Source organism: Tauraco erythrolophus, chromosome 5 (genome assembly GCF_009769465.1).
Source record: "Tauraco erythrolophus isolate bTauEry1 chromosome 5, bTauEry1.pri, whole genome shotgun sequence".
NCBI classification, from domain to species: Eukaryota; Metazoa; Chordata; class Aves; order Musophagiformes; family Musophagidae; genus Tauraco; species Tauraco erythrolophus.
Window position 1 is genome coordinate 220,767 of NC_141469.1, and position 23,196 is coordinate 243,962.

A 23,196-nucleotide genomic window follows, 5' to 3' on the forward strand; every position below is an offset into this window, starting at 1 on the left:
GCGTTTTATCTTTCCACAGTTGGACAGCCTTATTGACTCATTGCTCCCGTGATTGATATTATGACGGGAGACAGCCTTCCGAGAGCTCCGGCGCAGCACTTGGCTGGTAAAACGCAACTTAACACGTTACAAGAGAGAAGCCGGAGTCTGGTCCCAATTTGAAGTCTCCTGAGGTCTCCGGTGCTCACGAGCCCCGTGTCCTGACCTTCCGTGCATCGTAGCTGCGAACGCAGTCCACTGTAAATGAAAGCTTCTCAAAGTAGATGCTACTGAAAAAAAGCACTGGGCACACACACACGGCAAAAAAAGTAATAATTTTATTTCAAGTTCTCTTAATCGCTTGTCACATAGCGCCCGTGGAGAAAACTCCAGAAAGGAAACAAAGAAATAGAGGCTAGACATTTATTTTTGACTTAAGAGATAATTTTGGTTTATGCAGCTTGTCACATGACTATCATTTTTCTTGACAGAAAACTCAAGCATCTTTTTAGCCTTCAGATAATATTTTAAGATTATTAAGCATGTTTGAACTTCCTGCGAAAATCTGAAACCACAGATGGAAAAATCTGAAAGATAATATTCTCGCCGCACAAAGTGACGCTTCCTACAGCGCCTCATGTTCACTGCGAAGGATCCAGCTTATGCTTTGAACCAAATGTCTGCTCTATATTTAGTTTTGCAAAGTCTATTGTAAACCAGCACATTTCGGTGGTTACCACGTGCGCGGTCCCAGAGCAACAGTTGGGATCTGCTGCAGCTAGTTCTGACGGAGAAAATGGCTCACACGCAGGGCTCAAACAAAGGTTGTGACAGCTTGTAGCTGATTTAGGAGAACGGTTCGGCATTCAGCGCCCCTCACCAAGAATCCTAAGACTTATCAGAAAATAATTGACAAAAAAGGATGCCAGACGGTTCCTGGTTAAATCTCAAAGCGGTACTTGGCACACACGGACCGCACGGGCAGGTCGGGCCGCACATCCCGGCGAGGAAGCGGCTCGGGGAACGTCCCCGGGAAGGTGCCTGCCCCCCCCGCGGGCACGGAGCGCTCAGCGCGGCGCGGGTCCGCTCTCCATTCCGCTTTTCCACCCTCAGCCGGGAATAACACGCTCCCGGCAAGTCGCAAGCGGCTCTGTCGGCTCCTGCAGGCTTTTTTTTAAACTCCGTACAAAGCCGGCCGGCCCCGGGCAGGGCGCGGGACCCTTGAGCTCCGCCGGTGACCGCTCCAAGGGTGGGCTCCATCCAGCCGCGGCAGCCCCTGCCCCGCCGGGCAGCACGCCCGCCGGCCCTGGGCACCCGGGCACGGTCAGCTCCCTCCGTCCGGCTCCTCACGGCTGCCCTGGGCATCGGGGCCGGCGCTGCGGGAGCGGAGAGCGCGGAGACGCGCACGGAGAGCGGCCGCTTCTGCGCCCCGCGCCGCCGGGGCCGCGAGCCCGGGGTCAGCCTGCCGGGGAGGCGGCAGCGGCGGGGGAGCGGGGCCGCCATTGCCCAAGTTGCGGGAGGCGGGCCGCGCCACACAGGCGCAGAGGGGCGCGCCGCGCCCGCCCGGCCCCGGCCCCCGCCTCAGGCACCGCCGCTGACGGGCGGGGAGGGCCGGGCCGGGCCGGGCGAGCCGCGGCGGCGGGCGAGGGGCGGCCACTTGAGCAGCGCCCGCGGCAGGACGGCAGCGCCGGGTCCCCCGCGTCCCCTCGCCGCCGCCGCGTCCCAATGGCGGGGCCCGCGTCCCTGAGGCGCCTGGCGCCGCGTGGCCCGCTGCTGCTGCTGCTGCTGCCGCCGCTGCTGCTGCCCGCCGCCCCGGCCCCGGAGGGCCCGTCGTGCCACGGCGCCTTCGACATGTACTTCGTGCTGGACAAGTAAGGGCGGCGGGGGTGGGGGGGGACACGGGGACGGCGCCGCCGCCGCTTCCCGGCTCCGCGCGCGGCTTTTGTTCGCGGCGGCGCGCGCCCGCCCGCCGGGGCCGTCGCGGGTCCGAGGCGGGGGAGGGGGGGCTGCGCGCGCCGGGGCGGCCGTTACGGGCTAACGGTCGCCCGCGGCGCGCGGCGGGGGAAAGGCTGCGCGGCCGAGGTCGGCGCAGCGTCCATGTTGGAGCGGGCGGCGCGGCCAAGTTTCGGGCTCTGCCTGCGGCCGCGCTGCGGCGAGGGTCGGTGCGGGTTTGGGGGTCCGTCCGTCCGTCCGCCCGCCCCCCCCCAGAAACCGCGCGGTGGGCGGGAAGGATGAGTGCGGCGAAGGTGCGTTTTCTGGCGCGAAGTCCCGCGGTTTGGCAGCCGTCCGTCCGTGTGTGTGTCCCCCCCCCCCGCCCCGCGGCAGCCGTTGCCGATCGTGTTTTTGTGCGAAGTTTGGCACGGACCCACAAATCGCGACAGTCAGTCACGATCCGCGCGGCCAGCCGGGCTGGCGGGGACTTGAAATAAGCAGAAAAAGCCAAGTCCGCTGCCTGCCCCCCCCCCAAACAAGGGCTGCTAACGTGCTCTTGTTTTCTTGGCAGATCCGGGAGCGTGGCGCAGAACTGGCGTGAAATCTTCGACTTCGTAAAGCAGCTGACAGAAAGATTTGTGAGGTGCGTGTTGCTCCTGGTGCATCCGTAAGACCTCCTGCTTTTGTAAGCTCGGTAGATAACGTTTCACAAACGCGTTTGGAGTTTGGCTTCCAGGGCCCAAATTGCTGTGAGATGCTGGAAACTTCATTTTCTCTTGCTTGGAGCTCAGTAAACAGTTAGTAATATGCATCTCTAAAGACTTTGTCTGTAAAATTACTCTCAGATGTAATTTTTGATAGTTTTTTGATCTTTTTTTGTCCCCGTGAGTCATGTGGATCATTTTTGATGGAGTACTTCTTGTATATTGCTTGTAGAGATCCACATTGAGAAGGCAATCTGCATACATGTCTATGGATAGGTAAATATGTGGTGCAGGTCGAAAGGAAGGGAGTATCTTTCAAGCTCAAATGTACAGGAAGTTTATGCCATGTCAACAGTACGTTTGTTGTACATATATGTAATCAACTTTTTAACCGGCCAGGACTATCATCTGGCAAGTACTGCTGCCACAGAAACAGCGGTTGTAAATACGGGCTAGCTGTACGCTGTACAAACACTTGAGGATTCCTGTGATGCAGCATTTTGCTTTTAAAAAAACCCACAAACAATAAAACAAAGGAAGCCCCCCAAAGACACAGGCGTAGATGTCGTGGTAGGTTTAGCTCTGGAAAATGAAGTGCAGTGGGCAATCCTGGCATGCTCATAAAGGGATACAGTTAGGCTTGCATAATTAAATATTGCTTACATTACTCTTGTAAAAAGCAAATCTTCTCTAAACCAAATGGGTGACACAGCTTTTGAAAGTTATTTTGTAATCTCTAGAATAAAAAAACCAAACAGAACAAAAGCAGCCTGAGGACAACAAAGCAGCACTACTCTGCATGTGGTAAAAAAATACATTTGCCCCCATTGAAAGGGTGGTGCTCGTTCAGTGTAACCCTTTCAGTTGGTCCTCTTTTGCAGCCAAACGACGCTCACTTTTGCAGCAGTCCTGTAGCGGTCCGGCTGCATTATCTGAAATAAAGCTGCTGAGTTGGCAACTTGTTTCGCTGACCGTTCGCACCAGAGGAAGATCAGTTATGGTGCAGAGCCAGACGATCCAACCTGTGAGCATCTCGCTCCGTGTCTGGGTGCGGAGCGCCCAGCCTTCTGTGGCACAGACCCTTCACAGCAGGACGGTTCTCGCGCTCCTGTGGGAGCCTGAACAGTACGTGTCCCCGTGTGCTTCCCCCATGGGGCCGGAGTGCCTCTGGAGGCTGATGGAGCTTGGTCCTGCCTTCAGGCCTCTCCACTTTGACAGCAGGACAGTAATTCTTGGGGGTGCAGCCGCTCTCCGGGTTGACTTGTCGGAAATGTGCGTGCTGGAAGCAATGCCACTGCCTGAGGATCACGTTGGTTCTGAAAGGCCTGTGCCCGGCAGGGCTCTCGGGTGCATTCACACCGTCCTCCTCCATCATCACCGTGTCTGAGCGGAACAGAAACAGGGTGTCTTGTGAAGAGGACAGTTTTGCGGTTGTCCTAAAGACAAGTTAGCTAAATCCCAGCTCTGAGGTTATTACGCACCGAGAGTTGCATCTCAGATAGGGAAGTCTCCCATTACTTGCGCTGGGTGGTGATGTAATTATTGCAAGTACTCGTTGCTTGTTTGGCAACTGCTTGCTGTAACTTGAGAAGATGGATCATCCCATGGCTCAGATTGTAATTCAAATGAGAGCATCTCAGATATTTGTGTTCAGAGCCTTAACAGGTAGACTGCAAGATTGGATCTTAAATCCAAGATCCGTGCAGTTCTGTGCAAACACTTTCCCAGTACTTGTATTTCCATGATGTCAATAATTTTAAATTGCATCATTGACCTAAGTGAACTGAACATGTATCGTCATTCATCTTTACAAGTGTTAGGTCTCTGCTGACATTAACCTGATTAATTAATGCTGATACACATATACAGTGAGTTATAAAATTACTGAATGTATTGAAATTGTCGTGAATAAAAATTAAAAGCAGATAGGAGAGAAGTTGTTACAACTTACCTTAGGAAAGTTACTGCCTTGGGCTTCCGCAGTATCAGTTCTTACGCATTTTCCACAAACAGCTGGATATAATTCCTCATAATCTTGCTGGAAGAGGCACGTAGGCTTATGCAAAAGGAGACTTAATTCCTTAATAAAATCAATGCATACAGTATTGCGTTTTAAAACGACGTTTCCCCAGACGCTTTTAGGGAAGTTGGTTTTAAATGACACTACTCTGTGTCACTAAAACAAAACTGTAATTCTGAAAGAGGTTGTTAGGCTACTTTTTCAGAGATGAATCAGTTGGAAGGCACTGTTTCTTGGACCTTGATGATTTTATCACCAAAAAGCACAGTGTGAAATTTACCTTGTGTCAACATCAGGCTCTAAAAAGGGGAAACTGACTTTGGAATGTGTCTGTGTGTGATACCCCAGAGCAAGAGTGTACCTGGAGTCTATGTCCCTGACTTATTTTTACGCCAGCGACTGTGAAAATATAAAAGGATGTGTTGTTTTCTGTCCGTTGGTAGATCACAACCTATGAAGTTCACTTTCATTTGGGTTGCGTGAGATCTTAATTGTTGAGCTTGACCTGGAGTCTAGCCAGGCAAAACAGAACAATGATTCTGCTTCTTCATTCTCCAAGCGTCTGGGTAAGGAGTAGATGGGCAGAAATCCTTTAATTGCTCTCTCGTTCTGGATTTGTAGTTCAAAAGTCTGTTCTTTGAAAGTTGAAGGATAAAGATGATACTAATGAGGCATGAATAAGTGAACGAAATGCTGTACATCTGTACATTTCTCTTCATTTGTCTAAATTTTTTTTTTTCCTCTTTCCTTTTTTTAAAAGCCCCAAGATGAGATTATCGTTTATCGTGTTTTCCACCCAAGCACACGTCATTCTGCCATTAACTGGAGACAGGTTAGTGCACTGCTTTTTTAATTCTCCCCTCTCTCCTCCCCTGCAAGGGCTCTTATTAAATCAGAGGAACAGTAACAGATACTGAATAATAACTGATACCTTTAAGTGGTGGCCAGTCTTGAAGCCTCCGTGCAGAGCTGGATTTAATTTTGTGAACATATCAATGGATAGCCTAGTGAAAAAGGAAGGAGAAAACCAATGAGAAATAAATTTTCCATGTGAGCTCTGCCACTGCTTTGCAGAACAACAAGTCATGTTTTCATCTCCGCATGACTCTGCGTCTTCCTTGGCGCAGCAGGAGAAACGGTTCTCACTTTTACTTGAGTAAAGCAGTGTCTGTAGGTAAGTCTTCAGTATTTTTTCGCATCTGGGTAAAGCAAATAACGGTAAATTAATGTTTCCTATAATCTCATACAAGGTAGGCATTTCATTTTGTATTTTCAAATCAGAACTTCACAATAGGCTTTAGACAGCGGAGTTGGTGCCGCTTTAGAGGTGTGAGATCTTTCTGCCACGGTGGTGATGCATGGATGTGCCTGAACTCTTCCATTCAATTCATGTTTTCGAATGGCAATGGAATTCACGGTTGCTCGCGGTGATTTCTAAAGCAAATAAGGACTGGCAGCTAGGATAAGTCAGGGGTAAACGAGGGGAAACAAAAAAGAGAAGAGCGCATAGAACAAATATTCTTGCAAAATTAACTACTAAAATCATAGAAACTGGAAAAGGGTATTGTGGAATCGATGCTTTCGGCAGAGGACAGTTGCAGTGTCGTCAGACTCCGTCAGTGCCCTTTCGGCGTTGTCAAAAACAACACCACCTCCTCCGTCTGTCCCTTCTGTCCAGGAGCTACCCACAGTGCACAACTTTCTGGAATTTGAACATGTGGGTGAACCATTTAGGAACCATTTCAACGAGCCCTGGCAGAGTGGAAGTGAGGTAGTTCTCCCTTTCTGCTCCCTTTAGTAGGGTCAGTACCAAGTGTGGTCTGCCATAGTCAGTTAGTTTAGTGTGGTGTTTGTTTTTTTTTCTTTAAAAAAAAAAAGTGCGTAACAGCGAGTACAAGACTTATTGAAGAGGTTCTGCATCTACTCTTTGCAGGGAGACACAAGGGTATAAGCCATTTTTCCAGATGGCTCGAGAGGGGTCAGGAGAGGACACTTAAGCCTGTTCTGAGGACTGCTGAAGTCAATGAGATCCTTTCTCCTGCTTTCAATAGGCCCTTAATCCCTGTCAGTGGCCCGTTCCGTATGGAGCACAGCGAGTCGGCGCTGATAGCAGACAGACCGCTTGGAATGCTCGGGCGGAACTCGGGAACTCCGCCACAGGAACACAAGTGCCTTTTTCATGGCGTGTCTGTGGCACACTTCAAGCCGTGGAAGGAACCTGTTTTTCTTGGAAGCCTCATTTAAAGCATAGGAAGAACCTTTTTGTGTTCCAGTGGGTTCCTTTGTGGGACTTGTCTTTAACGCGAGGCTCAGCGATACTTCTGTGTGTGGTAGGGGAAAGGAAGTCGCTGCCCTTACTGTTTAGGGGGAATTACAGAAAAGGAAAGAGAAGTAACTGTGGCCGTACGAACCTAGGTAAGAATGGATAGGTACAGTTGGAACAGCTGTCCTTTAAATTATTAAAGAAGTCAAGAGAGGAAAACGACTTGGAATGTCTAACTCCCATTGTTCCAGACAAAAGATGAGGATGCTAAGTGCGGTGCGGTTTTGGGGATGGGTGTGTATGTGTGTGTGATTATGGGATATTATGGCCTGGGGTTTTTATGTGCATTTTGGACTGGCAAGGATGTGTCTCCCCTTGCTTACTTACTAATTGGCAAACATCAGGAAACCACAATTGATTCCCAGCAGTTAGTTCAAAGTAGGCAGGTCTTTTTTGTTTTGAAAGCCTCAGGCTTCTCATTGTTTGCTCAAAGTTCTCACTGTTTTTTACTGCATAATAAAGCTATGGATATAAAGAATCCCACACAATAGCACTGAAGCCTCCGGATTACCAAATACTTTGTGACTATGAACAGTGCTATGTGAATAACTGTGGAAACAGAAGTCCCTGTTAACCACAGCACACACAATGCTATAATAGATACATGGAATAAAAGTAACATCCAGATGGAAAAAGACTTCTCACAGTGGTTATAGCCCATTTTAAACATACACACTTTCCCTGTGAAGTTTAGCTGGAAACGATACGCTAACTGGAAAACAGAGATTTGTGCACTCACCTTTGGGGCTCAGTTTTGCTGCTTGTTTTGAGAAGCAAGTTGTTTGGAAAAGCGGATACACTTGGGAATATCATCCAGATGGCACAATATCTTCTGCATTCTCTTTTGGTCGACTGTATGCTGGCCAGCAGAATTTCAGGTTTCTGTTAACTTGCCTCTGCTCCGTTGACCAACGTCCATGGCCAGGACTAGCCCTGCTGACTCTGCTTAGGTGTAACTCCTGTTGAAGCTAAAGAAAGGTTGTATTAATGAAGGTGGAAAAATAGGACACTTAAGGCCTGGTACATGACTGTTCCTTACTGTGCTTGTCCCTAGTCTGGAGGAGTTCACTGACTGTTCATTTGTTGTACAGAGAGATGCAGCCTAGCAAGACGTTTATGCCTTTTGAGCCTCGGTCACGTGAGCTAACCCTACGCTTCGGTTCAAGCAGCTTGCCAAAATCAGGCCATCTGCAGAAAGCGTGTTCTGCTGAGCATATGAAGTACAGCAAAGTCAGCTGCCTACGTGTTTTCCATCTGGAGCCAGCGCAGGAGGCCTAAAGTTTCAACCAGAATAACGATTATAATCGTACCGAGCCCTCTGTAGTATGCAGGAGCCTCCTCCAAATTAGGCATGTAACAGACTGATGAGCAAGGTTTGCTTTCACCAGTAGGACAGTTCTGTTTGTTAGCGATGTTTCTGCTGCTTTGTTTTGCTAACAAGTTTGTGTGTTTTCCTGTTGTTGTGCTTCCTTCTTAGCAGCAAACCCCAAGTACCTGTTTTGTTTGCCTTTATTTGTTAGAGATAAAGCACGTGGCCTTGCAGGCACACAGCCTTGTCCCTGATGACAGACATAGGCTCCCTGGGAATCAAAATGTCCCTGCCAGCGCTCATACTTTCAACACACTGAAAAACGATTCCAGGTTCCAGCACTTCCATAGGTAGAATGCAACATGGAAAAGAAATAATAAGATACTGTCCACCGTTCAGCAGAGCCAAGAACACCACCACTTAAAACTGCAGAGATACTAATGGAGACTCAGTGTTTCTTACCAGGCTGGCCCCTTGCCCAACTGAACTGGCATGGTCTGAGGCTTGCGTGACAGTTTCAGCTGCTTCTAACCTCTGCAGCACGAAGGGGCAAGCACGAAATCTTCTCCCTAAAAAAAGTCAAGGGTGTGAGTGGTTTTTGAGACTCGGTTCTCAAGCATGCTTTGCTTTCTAGCAAGTACAAGCCTTTCTTTGTACATGTTGAAGACGAGTTTATTTCCTTTGAGGCGAAGGATCGTCCCTTTCTGTTCAGTGTGCTGTCAAAGGCAGTGTCTCGTCTCTGAGAAACTAAGGCAGCCTGTGCTTTCTACCTGCTTTGTAGCTTTATCGTTGGTCCCCTCTTGGAGGAGTCATCTACATCCTGCTGCAGAAGAAGGCAGCACTACCTGTCCTCCGCTGCCAGCGCGCGCTGGTGGTGGCCCTGTCTAGGCAGGAAAACAAGGCAATGCCTTTAAAACATCAATAGTCCGACCGCTTGGCTGCTGCCAACGCGGCTCTTAGCATTGCGTCAGTTAAACTTACTCGAAGCACGAGATAGTACTAAGCAGCAATGAAGACAGTACCTGTTGAGTTGCCGAAATAAAAGCGTGCAGCTTGGTGCAACAGAGAGTGGGGATAGATGCCTTGGAATAATTCAAACTCTGAAAGGCACACGGTTACCTTTAGACCCGAAAGTAAACCTGAATCACCGTGGAGCGTCCCAGGTGAGGAGAGGTTGCTGCATTTCAGTTTACGTTGCATTGATTTTTTCAGTTGTTTGCGTAGCTGGGCTGCTGTGTAGTCTCTCTTCGCTGCACGTTTTCGGCTCTAAGTTCAGTCCCGCAGTGGCCCGCCTTGGGGAGGCACAGAAGGTGCAGTACTGGCTCGGCACAGACGCTGCCCTGCGCGGGGAGCAGTGTTGGCAGACAGACCCGTGTGCCTGGCAGCGGTCGGCACAGCCTCCGGCACGGCAGACGAGCCCTTGCCGCTGCGGGGTCCGACACCGCGGCTGAGCCCTGCGCTCCGAGGCAGCGCACAGCGGAGCTCCCCAGCAGGGAGGAGCAGCGGGTGCTGCGGAAGCTGCCGCTGGAACCTGTCGCCACCTCCACCAGGCTGGATGTCACCGGCAGCCCCTGCTCACGGACCCGCTGGAAAGAACCCACGGAGCAGAGACAGAGCTTGTGGCCGCGGTCGCGTTCGCCCGGCTGCTGCTGGGAGAATTATCTGAGCAGTCACAAAGCTTCACAGAGAGAACAGACAGCGTACCTATTAAAAATTAGATCCGCCTTGTCTCAAAAATCCACAAGTGTCACGCAGCACACGTGCTGAATGGGGAAGAGGTATTGCATTTGTACTCGTTCAGCCGTGACGCAGACAGGCTGCAAGTCGCCGACTTGCTTTGGCTTTTTGCACCCCTGTCCCTTGTCTGACTTAAACCACGAAGCCAACGGCCCTTCAGCCCTCGTCACCGTTACCGAACTGTACCGCCGCAGCGCCCGGGCACCCAGACCGAGGGCACGGCTCTGTTATTTCGGAACAGATGAGTTTTGAAACCAGACCTTCTCTCTGGATTTTTGTGCCTACAAAAAACTGTTTCAGAAACTAGAGAAGGGAGAGTTTTGAGAGCACCGAAGAGTGGGAATGAGGGCTTCCCAGTGCTGCGGCGCGTTGACTGAAGAGAGTCCTGTTATCAAAATAATTCAGGTGGACGCAAGCTACGGTGCGCGCCCTCCAAACTAGGTGGCTGGGAGTTTCAGCACGCCTGAACCAACCTCTCCTGCTGCCTGGTGGGGCCCACAGTCCCACACTCACATTGCCCTCGTGACATGCAGACCTGGACTCGCTCGTACCGGACCGACTCGGAGCACGGTTGGACCTGGTTTGCATCTGGCCGGGCCTATCCACGACATACGTGCCCCGAAGGAAGGGGATGGTGACTGATGAAAGGGGGCCAAAAAAGCCCATGCTGCCAAAGACTTTCCTGGAACCCCTTGTAGGCAGAGGCCTGGAAACACCAGAGATTGCTGTGTGACCGGGTCACAAGACATTAGAGATAAATAAAACTGAACTGATTGTACGAAAGCTATTTTTGCAAAATGAAATCTGCTTCAGAAAGCTGGGACTTGAGTTGCTGCTTGTTTCTTGGCAGCAGAACACTAACGCCTGTGATGTGCTGCCACTCATTTCTGGCACGCACTAAGTAAGTGGTTTATAATCTGCTCTCGTACGTAATCAGTTTCAAGTTGTTTCTATAGATGCTGAATGTAAAATATTTGGATCAAACAGATTGTATTATCTTACATAACTTGTTCTCTTTCATATATTCAATGACACATTTATCTTCTTTTTTTCCCTTTCCTTTTTTTTCCTTCCCTCCCCCCTCCCAATTGTATCAATTGATCCTGTGATTGGGAGCTTATTACAGCTATGGATTGTACTTTGGAACAGAGCTTCTAAACATAGAGGCAGCCCATCAGTGGAACAAATGACTGGTGGGTGGCGTTCAGGCGGAGCAGCATATGCATTCTTTCTCATTTGGTTTGCCCTAAGGAAAGCTTTCACGCATCCTGCAATGTATTTTCCCTCCGTCTCCGCACCCGTGCTCATTTCCTCTTTGTCACCTATATTTGTTATAGCATTCTATATATTCCGGCCCAAATTTCGTCCCTACTTAGTTTGTACTTGTCCTTCCTTAGCACAACTTTCCCTGGGCTTCACTGGAAGTTTGCTTGCAAAAGAATTAAGAGCTTGTGGATTTGATTCTTTCGGTAAAGTGTGCCTGCCTTGTTTTCCCTGTATATACTGATTTGACTGGGAATAATTCCTTTCATGCTACTTACCAGGTTCTCCAGTCTTCCTGTCATAGTTAAGTGAGCATCTCGCAGTCCAGGATGGCTTTATTGAAAGGCCCATGAGAAATCATGGCATGACCTTACCCTCCTGTTAAATATAAGTGAGCTGTGACCCATCTAAGTGTGATGTCTTGTCAAAGGTCACATCGAAACGTAGCGACAGCCAAACATGGAAAAAACTACACTTAATCCTAGTCCTTTCCCGTGGACACAAGAGGTGTTGTGCAAATGCTGCATTTGCCTATCGATACTTTTTTTTGATGGGAGGCATATTGTGTTATTTAGGTCTAAAATACCTGTTACCGCAGTGCCGCTTCCTTTGCGAATGCAAAATCTGCCTCCACATAGTATCTCACCTAAATACTAGATGTTAATTTCAGATCTCCTTTATGACAAATACTAATTTTTTCATAATACAGTCACCCCTTTCCCCCACTTCAAATCACGCTAACAGTCTTTTACATTTTCATTTCCAGAGAGAAAATCAAGAAAGGTCTTAAGGACTTGGAGGAGGTCAAACCAGCAGGTGACACATACATACATGAAGGATTAAAACAGGTGGGTTTTACTCATATTCTTGCCATCAAATATCCTCTGTTCTCACCCTTTGGATAAAAACAACAACCTGTAACATAAATGGATTGGTCATATCCCTGAGTGTGTCACACTAGAATCTTTTTTATTCCCTAAGCGGTCCCAGGATTGCCCAGATACCATGCAAATCCTATGGAGAAGCTTGGCCATAATAGAAAATTTCCATACAGGATTGTCTCACTTGATCCTTTGCAGAAGAGAGTGGTTCTTTGTTGTGAATTTAGCAGCTAAGGCAGCAAACGGATGACATGGGCACAGTCGCACGCCGCTCGGTACGGCTGCGAGCCTACAGGGCACTGGCCTTCTAGAGCACGTGCCTGCGGAGAGTTTACTGCGCACATCAGCAGTTTCAAGACAGTTGGTCTTAGTTTTGGACTAACTGAATTAGGGCGTTCCCAGCTGCTAATATTTTCTTGAGACGTGCAGTGAAGGTGTACTGGGTGATTATGCTGAAAGACTCGGGCCCCGAAGGTGAGGATCTAAACTTTCACTGGTACGGACGGAAACTCAGTTTCCTTCTTGATGCCTGTGGAGCCGAGTTTGTAATTGTGATCTGTGGGCTGAGAAGCTAAGCAAACAGAAGTGTCTTGCTGTTTTAAAAAAACATTTAGTTTTAAGACATTCTTATTATATCTTGGAGCCTGCTGACTGGCATTTGGAACCTGTGAGCTTCACAACTCAGTATCTGTCCTGAAAAGATCAAGTGGTTCTGAGGGCTGATTAGTTAGCGACCCCAGTGCTTCGGAGACGGGCCCACGGGTGACTGGAAAATACTGGTGAATTATTTCCTTGTTAGTAATGGCTTAAAGGGAGGCAGGATTGTCAGGAGAGATGGGTTTGAAGATCTATCTGAGCATTGTTTCAGTTGCTATATTCACTTAGAAGGTTCGTCTTGGTTAAAAGTTCAGGTGCAATTTTAAGCTGGATAAATATTTTTTTATTTCCAGGCCAACGTGCAAATTGCGAAGCAAGGAGCCGCAAGGTTTTCCAGTATCATCATCGCGTTGACAGATGGCAAGCTGGATGGTCAGATTCCCTTGTATGCAGAGAAAGAGGTGAGCGCTAAGTGAAAATTCATGTTATATGCTGAAGAGTTTGGGTGTTGCCTGTTGAATGAGAAAATGCTTATTGCTCTGTTCTGTTCTGGGGCAGGCAAAGAAATCCAGAGAGCTGGGAGCTAGAGTTTACTGCGTTGGCGTCCTCGATTTTGTACAAGAACAGGTAAGAAGGTTACGATTTTAGATTACTAGGCAGTAATCACAGGGTTTCATACAGTTAATGTTAAGTAATATAGAAATTAATTTTACTTACATTAGGCAGTAGAGTAACTTCTCTGGCTCAGGAGGCAGACACTCGATGTGTACACAGACATCAACAGAACGCGCGGGTGCCGCTTTCATCGCCCACAAGACCCGTCGGAAATGCCCGTGCTAGCTGGTAGCTGCCAGCAGGAAAGGACACGGGCCAAACGCCTGTCATGAAGGTGGCAACCAGATGCGGCTACAGGTCGCTTGAACAGAGTAGCTATAGGCAAGCTTCAAGCAGCGTGTGTAACAGCGCTGGGGTAAGAAAGAAAGAAGGATCCGTGTCCTTCACTGGCTGAAAGCTACTTCAGGGTCGCTATGTCCTAGCGAAGGCTGTAGCTACTCTTCTGCTGTTGAAAGTGACTGAAATGGAGGAGGGCACAAAAGACTTGCAACTTTAGAAGGCCTCTAGAAAGGCTTTTTAAGGGAAGGCAGAGCCAACGGCCAAGGTAATTCTGAAGAGAGTTACGAAATCACTGCCAAGACACAGGCCCTAAAAGGTTCCTTCAGCTTGGTGGTTTGTCACGATGGCGAGCCACAGTGCCATTTTGTTAGCTGCAGTAGGTGGTAGTAAATCCTCCCGTTGACAATAGTCATAGTTAGGTGTGAGGAAACTCAAAGTTTTCCTTCTCTTTGCAGAGTTGATGGGCGTTCATTTTAGGCAGCCATTTACATTTTCAAGGTGAAAAGCAGCGTGACAAATTTAGTTTGCCGAACGATTCACATGTTTGCATGCATTTTCTCTCCAAAGCTTGAAAAAATTGCTGACACGAAAGAGCAAGTTTTCCCTGTCACTGGAGGATTCCAAGCGCTTAAGGGGATAATCAATTCTGTGAGTATCAAGCAATAAGCTTAACATTTCTTCAAGATTACAGCATACTGTCCACTCCCACTTGCTTTTCCAGGCAGAATTGGTTCCTAAATCAGTAATTGCAATGTGTTGAGTTCTGTCGTCCTTATCTTAGAGATGCATTCTGTAAAGCAGCGTTGCTTGCCTCTCCTGCAGTTATTCATGCTCAGACTTTGTGTGGCGTTTGAAAACTCCGTACAAGTGCAGCGAGTTTGACGGGGATGCATTGAGGAATGGCTGCTATAGGGTTAATCTGAAAAAAATCGAGACTGCTACTCCAGGAGACTTGAGAACAACTGGTTCATATCATTAGGAATGAGGGCAATTTAGGAACTGCCCAAATATTCGTGTACCAAGAAGCATTCTAAGTATATACTTTAGCCTTGACTTTAACTGCTTGTTTTCCGAGTAAGCGATAAGACTTTCAGTTCCTCTTTCCAGCGTGGCATGAGAAACTCCTGTGAGACATGAGGCCGTCCAAATGGTTCATCTGATTCGCAAGAAGAGATGAACAGAAGATGAATGTTTTGGTTGCTCTCAGTGGCTTGACAGTGTTTTAGCCATGTGTCAAGACGACACCTTCAGTTGTGGGAACCTAATTTATTTGTCTCATCTTAAACTAAAGGCTGTGTGTTTTATGCAAGGCTAACAATGCTGTTGCTGCTGCATGTAGGCAGTGCAGTGGAAAAAAGCTTACTGTCCAAAGTCAAGTCAAAAGCAATAATGAAATCCTTCTTCTGAGAGAGATCTCATTGTAATTCATTTCCCGTTCCTTCTTTTTTTTTAATAAAGAAAGGACACTACTCACAGGCAGGATATTATAGAGTTGTAAATTTATCACTTCCCTTGAATAGTGTGTTTTTTGTGCAAGTTAATGTTGTAATGAGACAACTCATTTTCCTTCTTGTTGCTTAAAATAAACGTAATTAGAGAATCTTCCTTGCACGTTCTAAAGAGATGCAATCAACCTTTCCATGCAGTGAGGTTTTCCTGAAAAGATGCTACACCCCATGAGGTACTGCTTTTTAAAAATCTCTGTGGCCTTTTTAAGACTTACAAGAATAATTTATTCTACTAGTGCAAAGCGATGCCACATCGAAGCCACTAACGACAGACGTATTTCTAAGAGTCGAACGTTTAACCCCAGGCGATCACATAAAGTTTCCAAGGACCTCACATTTCAGAACGCGTTTATCGAGATAAAACTGAGTAAAAGACTAAAGACGTTTGCGTTGAGAGTTTCCCCTCCAACGAGGGTCACTGACCTGCAGAGCCGACCCGTTCAAGCGGTCAGGTTTCTCCACTCTTCTTGCTCTTCGGAGAAGCAGCAGGAATGCGATGGCTTGAGATTTCTGAGGAGCTCAGCTTGAGGAGTCTGTAATTGAAACATGTGGAAGATTGGCTTAACCTGCAGGTTGTCCCATTATCCCCCATTTTCAGCTAAGGTATTTTTGGGCAGTCCCTAGCTAGTAGCAGTGCCAGTACACCTTTTTGATACCTCCCAGAAGCTTTAAAGCATCTTCACTTCTTTTGTGAATGGAAGGAGGGAAGCTTTTCTGATAAGATTTGGCAGGTGGTGTTTGCACAAGCCTCGATCCAGCTTCTTCTAGCACTTGTGAAAAACCCAAGCGTAAAAATCCCAGATTTGTCATATCCTAACTGTAGAGCAAGAAAAGACACAGGCAATGGCAGCACCTTGTTTTAAGGTAACAGCTTCACACCGATAGGGAGGGTACAGAAAAAGCCAACTTCAAGTACACTGTTGTACAGCTTAACTGCATCGTCTGCTCCTTTAAACGGTGACTCAACTCCTGAATTGTTTAAGGTTTTATTTAACAGACTGCAGCTGGCACAGGCGTTTCATCCCTTGGCTCGCTGCTTATTTCTGTCCATAAAGAGAATCTTATGTTACGGCTGTCAGAAAATGTTTCGCTGATAAATAAAGGAGTATGGGAAGGCCTTGCTGATAGCAAACGTATCCACTGGCTTCAGTGATAGCTGCATCAGTCTCATCTCTTGGCATAAAGGACCAAACAAAAACATGCAGTGCTAGTGCTATGATAGCTCCTCAGATCTTTCTGAAGCTGGAATATTGTTTAAAACTTTCTGTGAAGTTTCATTTTGCTGTCAAGGCATTTGAAACTCTCTTATTCTTTTCTCTAGTAAGCACATTAAAAGGATTTGTTTGGCGCACTGGGAGAATGATATCCTGCCGGTGTCCCCGTTTTACCACAGAGCAGGGATGGAGATATCCATAGATAGGGTCTTTGGGTTGGTTTGGTGGGCGTTTTTTTATTTTAAATGCAGGTGTGGTGACTGTATGAACAGGATTTTTTGGTAGGCTGTAGTTACAACTGAATTTTCTTTGAAGGAGTTTTGACAGTGACAATTCATTCTCATTGCATTGAAAAATGGATAGGTAGATATAATTGAACATGAAATAGTCACAGTTTTACTTACTCTTCGCAATTACAAATCCATTTCAGTTAGCTAGAGAATACGGGCTCGAAGAAACACCCTGGCGTAAAAGAGAGACTTTCAAAGCAGAGGAAAATGCAGTACCCATATCGAAAACACGCAGGAGCATTGCTCAGAGCGTGGTGTCAAAGGTGCAGTTGTGAAACCATCCGTGAGCATTGCCGAATACTTCGGGTTTAGAAAAAAATACACTGTTTACAGCAATGGCAGCAACCTGGCAATTAACCCTCGAGCAAAACCACAACACCTAACTGTTGGGTAGGAATGGTTGGAGTTGCTGCTCTAGGCCTCTACTCCATTTGTCTCTAAGACTCAGTTGTGAAATTTTTAGGCTGCCACGTTGTTACACTTGTAGCCAATTCCAGGAGAGCTGAGCATTTCATCTTGGTTTGTTCATGGGTAGAATAAAGTGATGAGCTTTTTCATACAGTACGTGTTAAAACCTGCTTCTGCGTTTGTTTGAAGTCTCAGCAATTATTCCAATTTTTTTTTCTTCGGTTACAGAAACACAATATTTTTAGTTGTGGCCAGGGATTAACCTTCAAGACAGTTGCGATGAGCATTTAGATAAAAACTTAGCTCAGGTATCAAAAAGCTTGCATTGCGTTTTGGCTTTCTTCCTTCCGATAAAATGCCGGTGAAGCGATTCAAGCACCACCGTGCTGCCTTGTGTTCCTGTTGAGTAACGTCAGCGCACAGTTCAAAACTGCGCAGACTTGGGTGAAGAGGCCAATGTGTTGTGAAGTTTCCAGCTCTTCCGGCATTGCTAATATCCAACTTTACGAGGTAGTAACTATACAGCACTGTCAGGGTAAATTAATCTAAGCAGAAGTCTAGAGCTTGAAAGAAAAACGCCGAGGGCAAGTTACTGCGCTATCAGAACAGTTTACTGATGTAGTTAGGCTGATAATTACGTGGGGTACGGCCTCGTGAGCAAGCCATAGCAGTGTGAACTGTAAGGGTTTGGCAGCACACAATTTATATCACCATGTGACAGTTGAAAGTACTGTATAAGAAAATTAAACCCTTTGTTCTTGTGTCATTTATGTTAAATACTGTTTTTTTTTTACCCATTTGATAAAGAAGCATTTGTGAATTTATCATTTACAACGTTAGATCTGAGTCCGTCTGTCATAACCAAAATAGGACCTTCCTACCTGGCCTTGGAGGAGTGATGGTGAGGCTGCACATCTCTTGGTACCAGGGTGCTGAGCTGTAAGCAAGCTAACTCAAAATGTGCCTCACTTGCAGCTAACCAAGTCCGGTCTGGAACCAGCACTTTTATCGGGAAAAACTGTGGAAATTTGGGGCTTTTAAAAGAGCTCAGCCAGACTCCAAGTTTCCCTGAGGGATCAGTTTCTGCAAGGTGACTAGAGGCTGTGGGACTGACAGCCTTGAGAAAGCTGGACAATATCCCAGGCATCAGGTGAACGCTTTTCTGTGATGCAAAAACCAGTGCCAGACTCCCGGTCAAGGAGGGGAGCAGGAGATCTTTATTTTCATAGAAGCAGGAAATGCTGCCATTCGCACCGGTTTAACTGTTTGATCGCTAATGAAATGATGAATGGAGAAATAACAAGAAGCAGCAATCAAATTAAGGAGCTGGGAGCCAAGGTGCTGCTACCACTTCAATCAAACATGTAGAGTTCTTAGACAAGACAATGTCTTTCATAAGGCTCCAGTTTCTGGGATGTTCCCATAACGCTCCGCTGTAAATTGATAATGATGTTTTACTTTCAATTTTTCCCACAATTTTTCATGTTTTGCCTGCTTTTGCAGCACGTTTGTGTGCCTGTGGTTTGCACAACTCAGTAAATAGGAATTGCTTTTACGTGCCCACATTCTAAAAAACAAAACCAGTGAAAGATGCCTACGTCCCCTTTTGCTTAGGCACACGCAGGTCCTACCCATTTGTTAGAGTTGTCTGCTTGGCTTTGCAGGCAGAACTGGACAAGGCTCGTGCCTTCACAGGTTACATTGATGGAGCTCACTGGAGTGACATTGTTAGAGTGTGTGGCAGTTCTAAGCAGACTTAAGCATGTTTTTGTGCTAGAGTTGGCAGCACTTAATACAGGAAGTTAAAATATAGTTTGTACTTAAGAAACCCACAAAAACTTATCAGATAAGACTACGGGAACTGGTACATGTAGAACCTAAGAGGAAGTAGTTAGTTCAAAAAAAAGTTCAGTCTAGAATTATCTCCAAGTTTGTTGCAAATTTCCTTAAGAACTCTGCCTGAGAAGGACGAGAGTATCTCTAATGTCAGTGTTCAGGGAGCCTGTGCTGTCTCAACTGCTTGTGTCCCAGTGGCCGAGTTGCAAGCAACTTGGTTAGTGCACAGTGATCAAGGACCACGTTATTTGGAAGTAGTCGATACTTCGTCCCTAAGCCAGCTCAGCCCACTAGCACTGAAATTCCTCCCTAGTCTACCTTGCTTGGAGCATGCTGAGCCTGCTCCCTGGTTTCTCCTTAAGTGATGTCCCTTGGCTGCACGTGAGGAGAGGAGGGTCAGCCAACTGACTGCATGCTGTTAAGGTTTTTCAAGAGCAAAATCAGCTTAAACGGTTCATTATCAATTATACATCAACTTAATTGGATCATTTCCTGTAGGAAGAAAATATGCTCAGTTTGTGCACTGGGAATCCAGGAAGCCAACTATTAAACATTTAAGGAGGTGGAGGGAGGAGAAACGCAACAAGTTATCATTAAAAGAATTACTCTGATTAAATCAGTCATCTTCTTTAATGCCCTCGGATGGTCTCGTATTCAAGCTGCGCTGGGTGCAAGGTTTAGAACCAACGTTGTGCTGTGTTTTCCACGTGGCTGAGACCCAGGAGATGGTTTTGGGAATGACTGCGTGTAGTTGTTAAAAGGAATCAATGGCCTGGAATCGAATGCTTTCTGCTCTACCCTTCAGTGCTGTGCAGCCCTTAATTTGACGTTCTCTGACATATTACAAACCATATAACGTTCTCCGGGAGAACAGAGATCTTGATAAGCCAGCGACATCACCGACACGGCTCCGTTTTGTGCGAGCGTGCACGTGCCTTGTGATTTGGATGTGACTCGTCAGCTGTCCCTGCGTGGCTAGCGGTTCTGTTACATAAGGGATGCTGTACAACTTGCTTAACATGAGGCACTCCCAAGTCCAAATGAAATCCAGTGTTTCCTTAGCGATAAGTTTCTTTGAGCCAGATTTTTTTTACTAATTAAAAAAAAAAACCCCTATCAACCCCAAACCACTTTTTTCCTGTTCTGGAAAGTAACAGTTTGTCTTGATTCTTATTTACATTACTTGATAAGTAATGGGTTTAGGGTTGTTTTTAGTAATTTGGGGGTGAAGGTTCTGATGCTGTTAAAATACGCATCTCTTGTGACCCACAGTTTTGTCATCTACATTTGGTTTACTCAGTGACTGCAAATGAGGTACTGCTTCAACATTGTATAATTAGAATATTCTCACTAACCTGACACTGCACCAGGCTTCTCTCTGATGGTTATTTTATGCAAGACCATATGTCTCAGGGATTTTTTTTTTCCCCCCCTCCCTTCGGATAAGGGGCAGGATAGCAACCTTCCCCCACCCCGTTACCCTTGCTCCCTGGCTAAGGCCTTGCTGAGCGTGTCAGGAAGCAGGCTGAAATGGGCAGCAAGTTGCAGTTAAGAGCTCGGATGTTTCACATCAGACAGAGGTGGAGCCTGTTACACAAGAACTACCCTAGTTCCTTTGCTGCAGAGAAGCATCAAAACGTTGTTTCCTATGAAAGCCTGCATTTCTTTCCCACTTATCTTGAATAGATTGTCTTCCACCTAGCATGGGGTGGTCCTGTTGCCCCATTGCTTTCTGCACACTTAGCCCTGGGGGAAAAAAACGGGAACTGCTGAAGCTTGTTTTAATACAGTAGAGGCACATGGTGTGGAGCTGTCCCACCGACACAGTATGCAATTTGATTTTGCATACGAACCCCGTGTTTTGTTTTTTTTTTTTTTTTTTTCAAATACTTATTTTCATTAAGTTCAGATTATAACAACATGGACTTTGTGATGCTGAAAGAATGGAAGATTTCACTTTGGAAACACGAAATTAACTTCAGGGAGTTTAACCATTCATTGCTGTGTGGAAAAGCTGGAGCCTAAGGTGTGCTGTCAAGGTGCTTCTGACTCAGGTCCTCAGTATCATGAAGGTTACTCAAGTGTGAACAATGAAATCAGGGGTTCTACTTACATTTGTTTTCTCTTATAACCTACTCCAGATCTTTAAAGCCTTCCTCTGCGACAGTATAAGGGGGCACAACTCCTGTTCTGGTAAAAAAAGCTATAGCTCACGAATGAGAGAAACCCAAAATGGTACCAGCATACCTACAGCCTAAGTTTTTCATCACCCTGATTTCACACATGTTCACTTTCACATGCTGTAAGATTCAAGGAATTCGGTATGAAAAATACCGATCTACTGACAGCGTTTCCTTCTCTACAACAAAATTAACAAATGAGCCCATTACACCAATTAAACACTTCCTGCTTTACTTTCATTTTCTTCTTACTACTTCAGCAATAGCAGCGAAAAAAGTTTTAAGTTACAGGGGGAAAAAAACAGAGAATAAAGCTCAGAGTAGTACTCCTCAATGACTCACAGGAAAATAAAACCACATGGAAACATGGGTTCAGCCCAGTCCTCACTCCACCAATGAGCATAAATGAAACAAAACACTTGCAGGAACCAAACTAAGCCCCTGGGTGACCTCGGGTTTGATGGGTTCTGCGTGACTCAGTCTGGGCAGACAGGCTGCTGGCCTGGCCCAGCACACAGCAGCTACACCAAACAGGACATCCCTGTTCCCATCACACATTCCACTACGGTTTACAGCGCCGAACTAAAAAAAGTCTAAGAAGGTACTAACTTACCAGAGAAGGGGCTAACGCAGGAGCAGTGTTCCCCAGGCTCAAACAGCTTCCTGCAGCTCTGACACCAACATCTGAACTCCATTTACACACAGCTACACCTGTGCCCCCCAGCAACTCCGCTGCTGCCAACCAGTTAAATAGGTGCTCTCCAGCCCCAGGTGCAGAGATGTGAGCCATTCTCTCATCAGCACTGGTGGGAGCCAGAAGGTGTGAGCAATCCCCAATCAAGGGGACAGCTGACAATCAAAAGAGGGTTTGCCTGTGTTCATGGATCCAACTGAGCCTAGGAATGCTAAAGGCAGTTTTAAATGTGCGTCTGTGCCCAGGGCCCTCCCAGGCACTGTTTGCGAGTTACCTGCACCATGTGCCCTCTTCCTTTCCTGCCCGCTTTCTTTCAGTGTGTTCTATCAAATTAAGCATCCATGCTTTGCAGCAATGATTACGAAGTTGTAGGTCGCTGACTTGAGCGTGCTTGCTGCTGTGTCTCGACCGAGGGCAGAGCCCAAGGAGACGCAGCTCTTGGCGGTGCAGGTCTCCTGGTTAACGGAGCGGCGCTTGCCACGGTACACGAGGGAAAGCACATCCTGGCTGCGTGTCACACTAAGAACACAGCTTCTCCGGTGATAAACATGTTTGAAGGTCACCATAGTTCCTAGACCCGATTTCCTTGTGGTTGATTACATTTTCCTAACTAGGCATTGTGTTCGTAGCCTTCCTAGAGAAAAAGATGAACCCTGCATTTAGAAGGGAGAGGAAGGAAAAGGAGATGAATACCTGCACCAAAAAGCCACTGTCTTGAGCTTGCTGTCAGACGAGCATTTAAGGGTCTGCTCAGTGCGCGCTGGCCATCTTTCTGAACTGCACAGCAGGCGTTTCGCAGCGAGCGCCCGCGTGGCTGGCACAGGAGTCCTCCCCGTGCCAGCTCAGAGCGCAGTGGGCACAAGCTAATGGCTGCTGTGAATATGTTTGTGCATACAGACTGTGGGAGCGGTTATATGGCCCTGTTGGCATGTTCTGCACATCTTGCACACCTGAGTGAAGCAAATAAGATGATTTTTTTTAAGGTGAACATTCAAAAAACAATCTTCTTTCCCTCTTTAAAACTCAGTGTTATATACTACTACTGTACTACAGTACGTACACTTCTGAGAACAGCTGTTATTGCCTTCCCCTCTGAAAAGTCAAGCCAGCCTCATTTGGGATAGGCTTCCAAGGAGTAATGATGCAAACGGAGATGTGTGTTTCGGATTGAACCATCGGGACTAAAGGCCACTGGTGACTCCGGAAATCCTTAGTTGTTCAAAATTATTAGCATGCCAGGTCCCTTCAAAACATGTCAAAGAGCTCCCTTCCTCCAGCAGGTCACCGTCACCAGGACGCAAACAGCTTACACAGCCATGTACCACTTTCTAGTTTCAGAACAGTAGACTTAAAAATTGTTATGGTGGTTCACTACAGAATCCAGCTGTGCTGATGACCTGCTCCAAATCCTGAACTCAGCGTACAGT

The 23,196-nt window shown here is 46.9% G+C and overlaps 1 protein-coding gene across 1 annotated transcript in view; it reads left to right on the forward strand.

Moving 5' to 3' along the window:
* Positions 1–1,704: 1,704 nt before the first annotated feature.
* ANTXR2 (ANTXR cell adhesion molecule 2) overlaps positions 1,705–23,196 on the forward strand; it is a 67,065-nt gene continuing 45,573 nt past the window's right edge. Inside the window, exons 1-7 of the mRNA XM_086611955.1 lie at positions 1,705–1,850; positions 2,483–2,554; positions 5,396–5,467; positions 12,034–12,115; positions 13,099–13,206; positions 13,304–13,372; positions 14,207–14,287. Coding sequence (XP_086468081.1) covers positions 1,705–1,850; positions 2,483–2,554; positions 5,396–5,467; positions 12,034–12,115; positions 13,099–13,206; positions 13,304–13,372; positions 14,207–14,287 — 630 coding nt within the window. The remainder of the gene's footprint in view (positions 1,851–2,482; positions 2,555–5,395; positions 5,468–12,033; positions 12,116–13,098; positions 13,207–13,303; positions 13,373–14,206; positions 14,288–23,196) is intronic.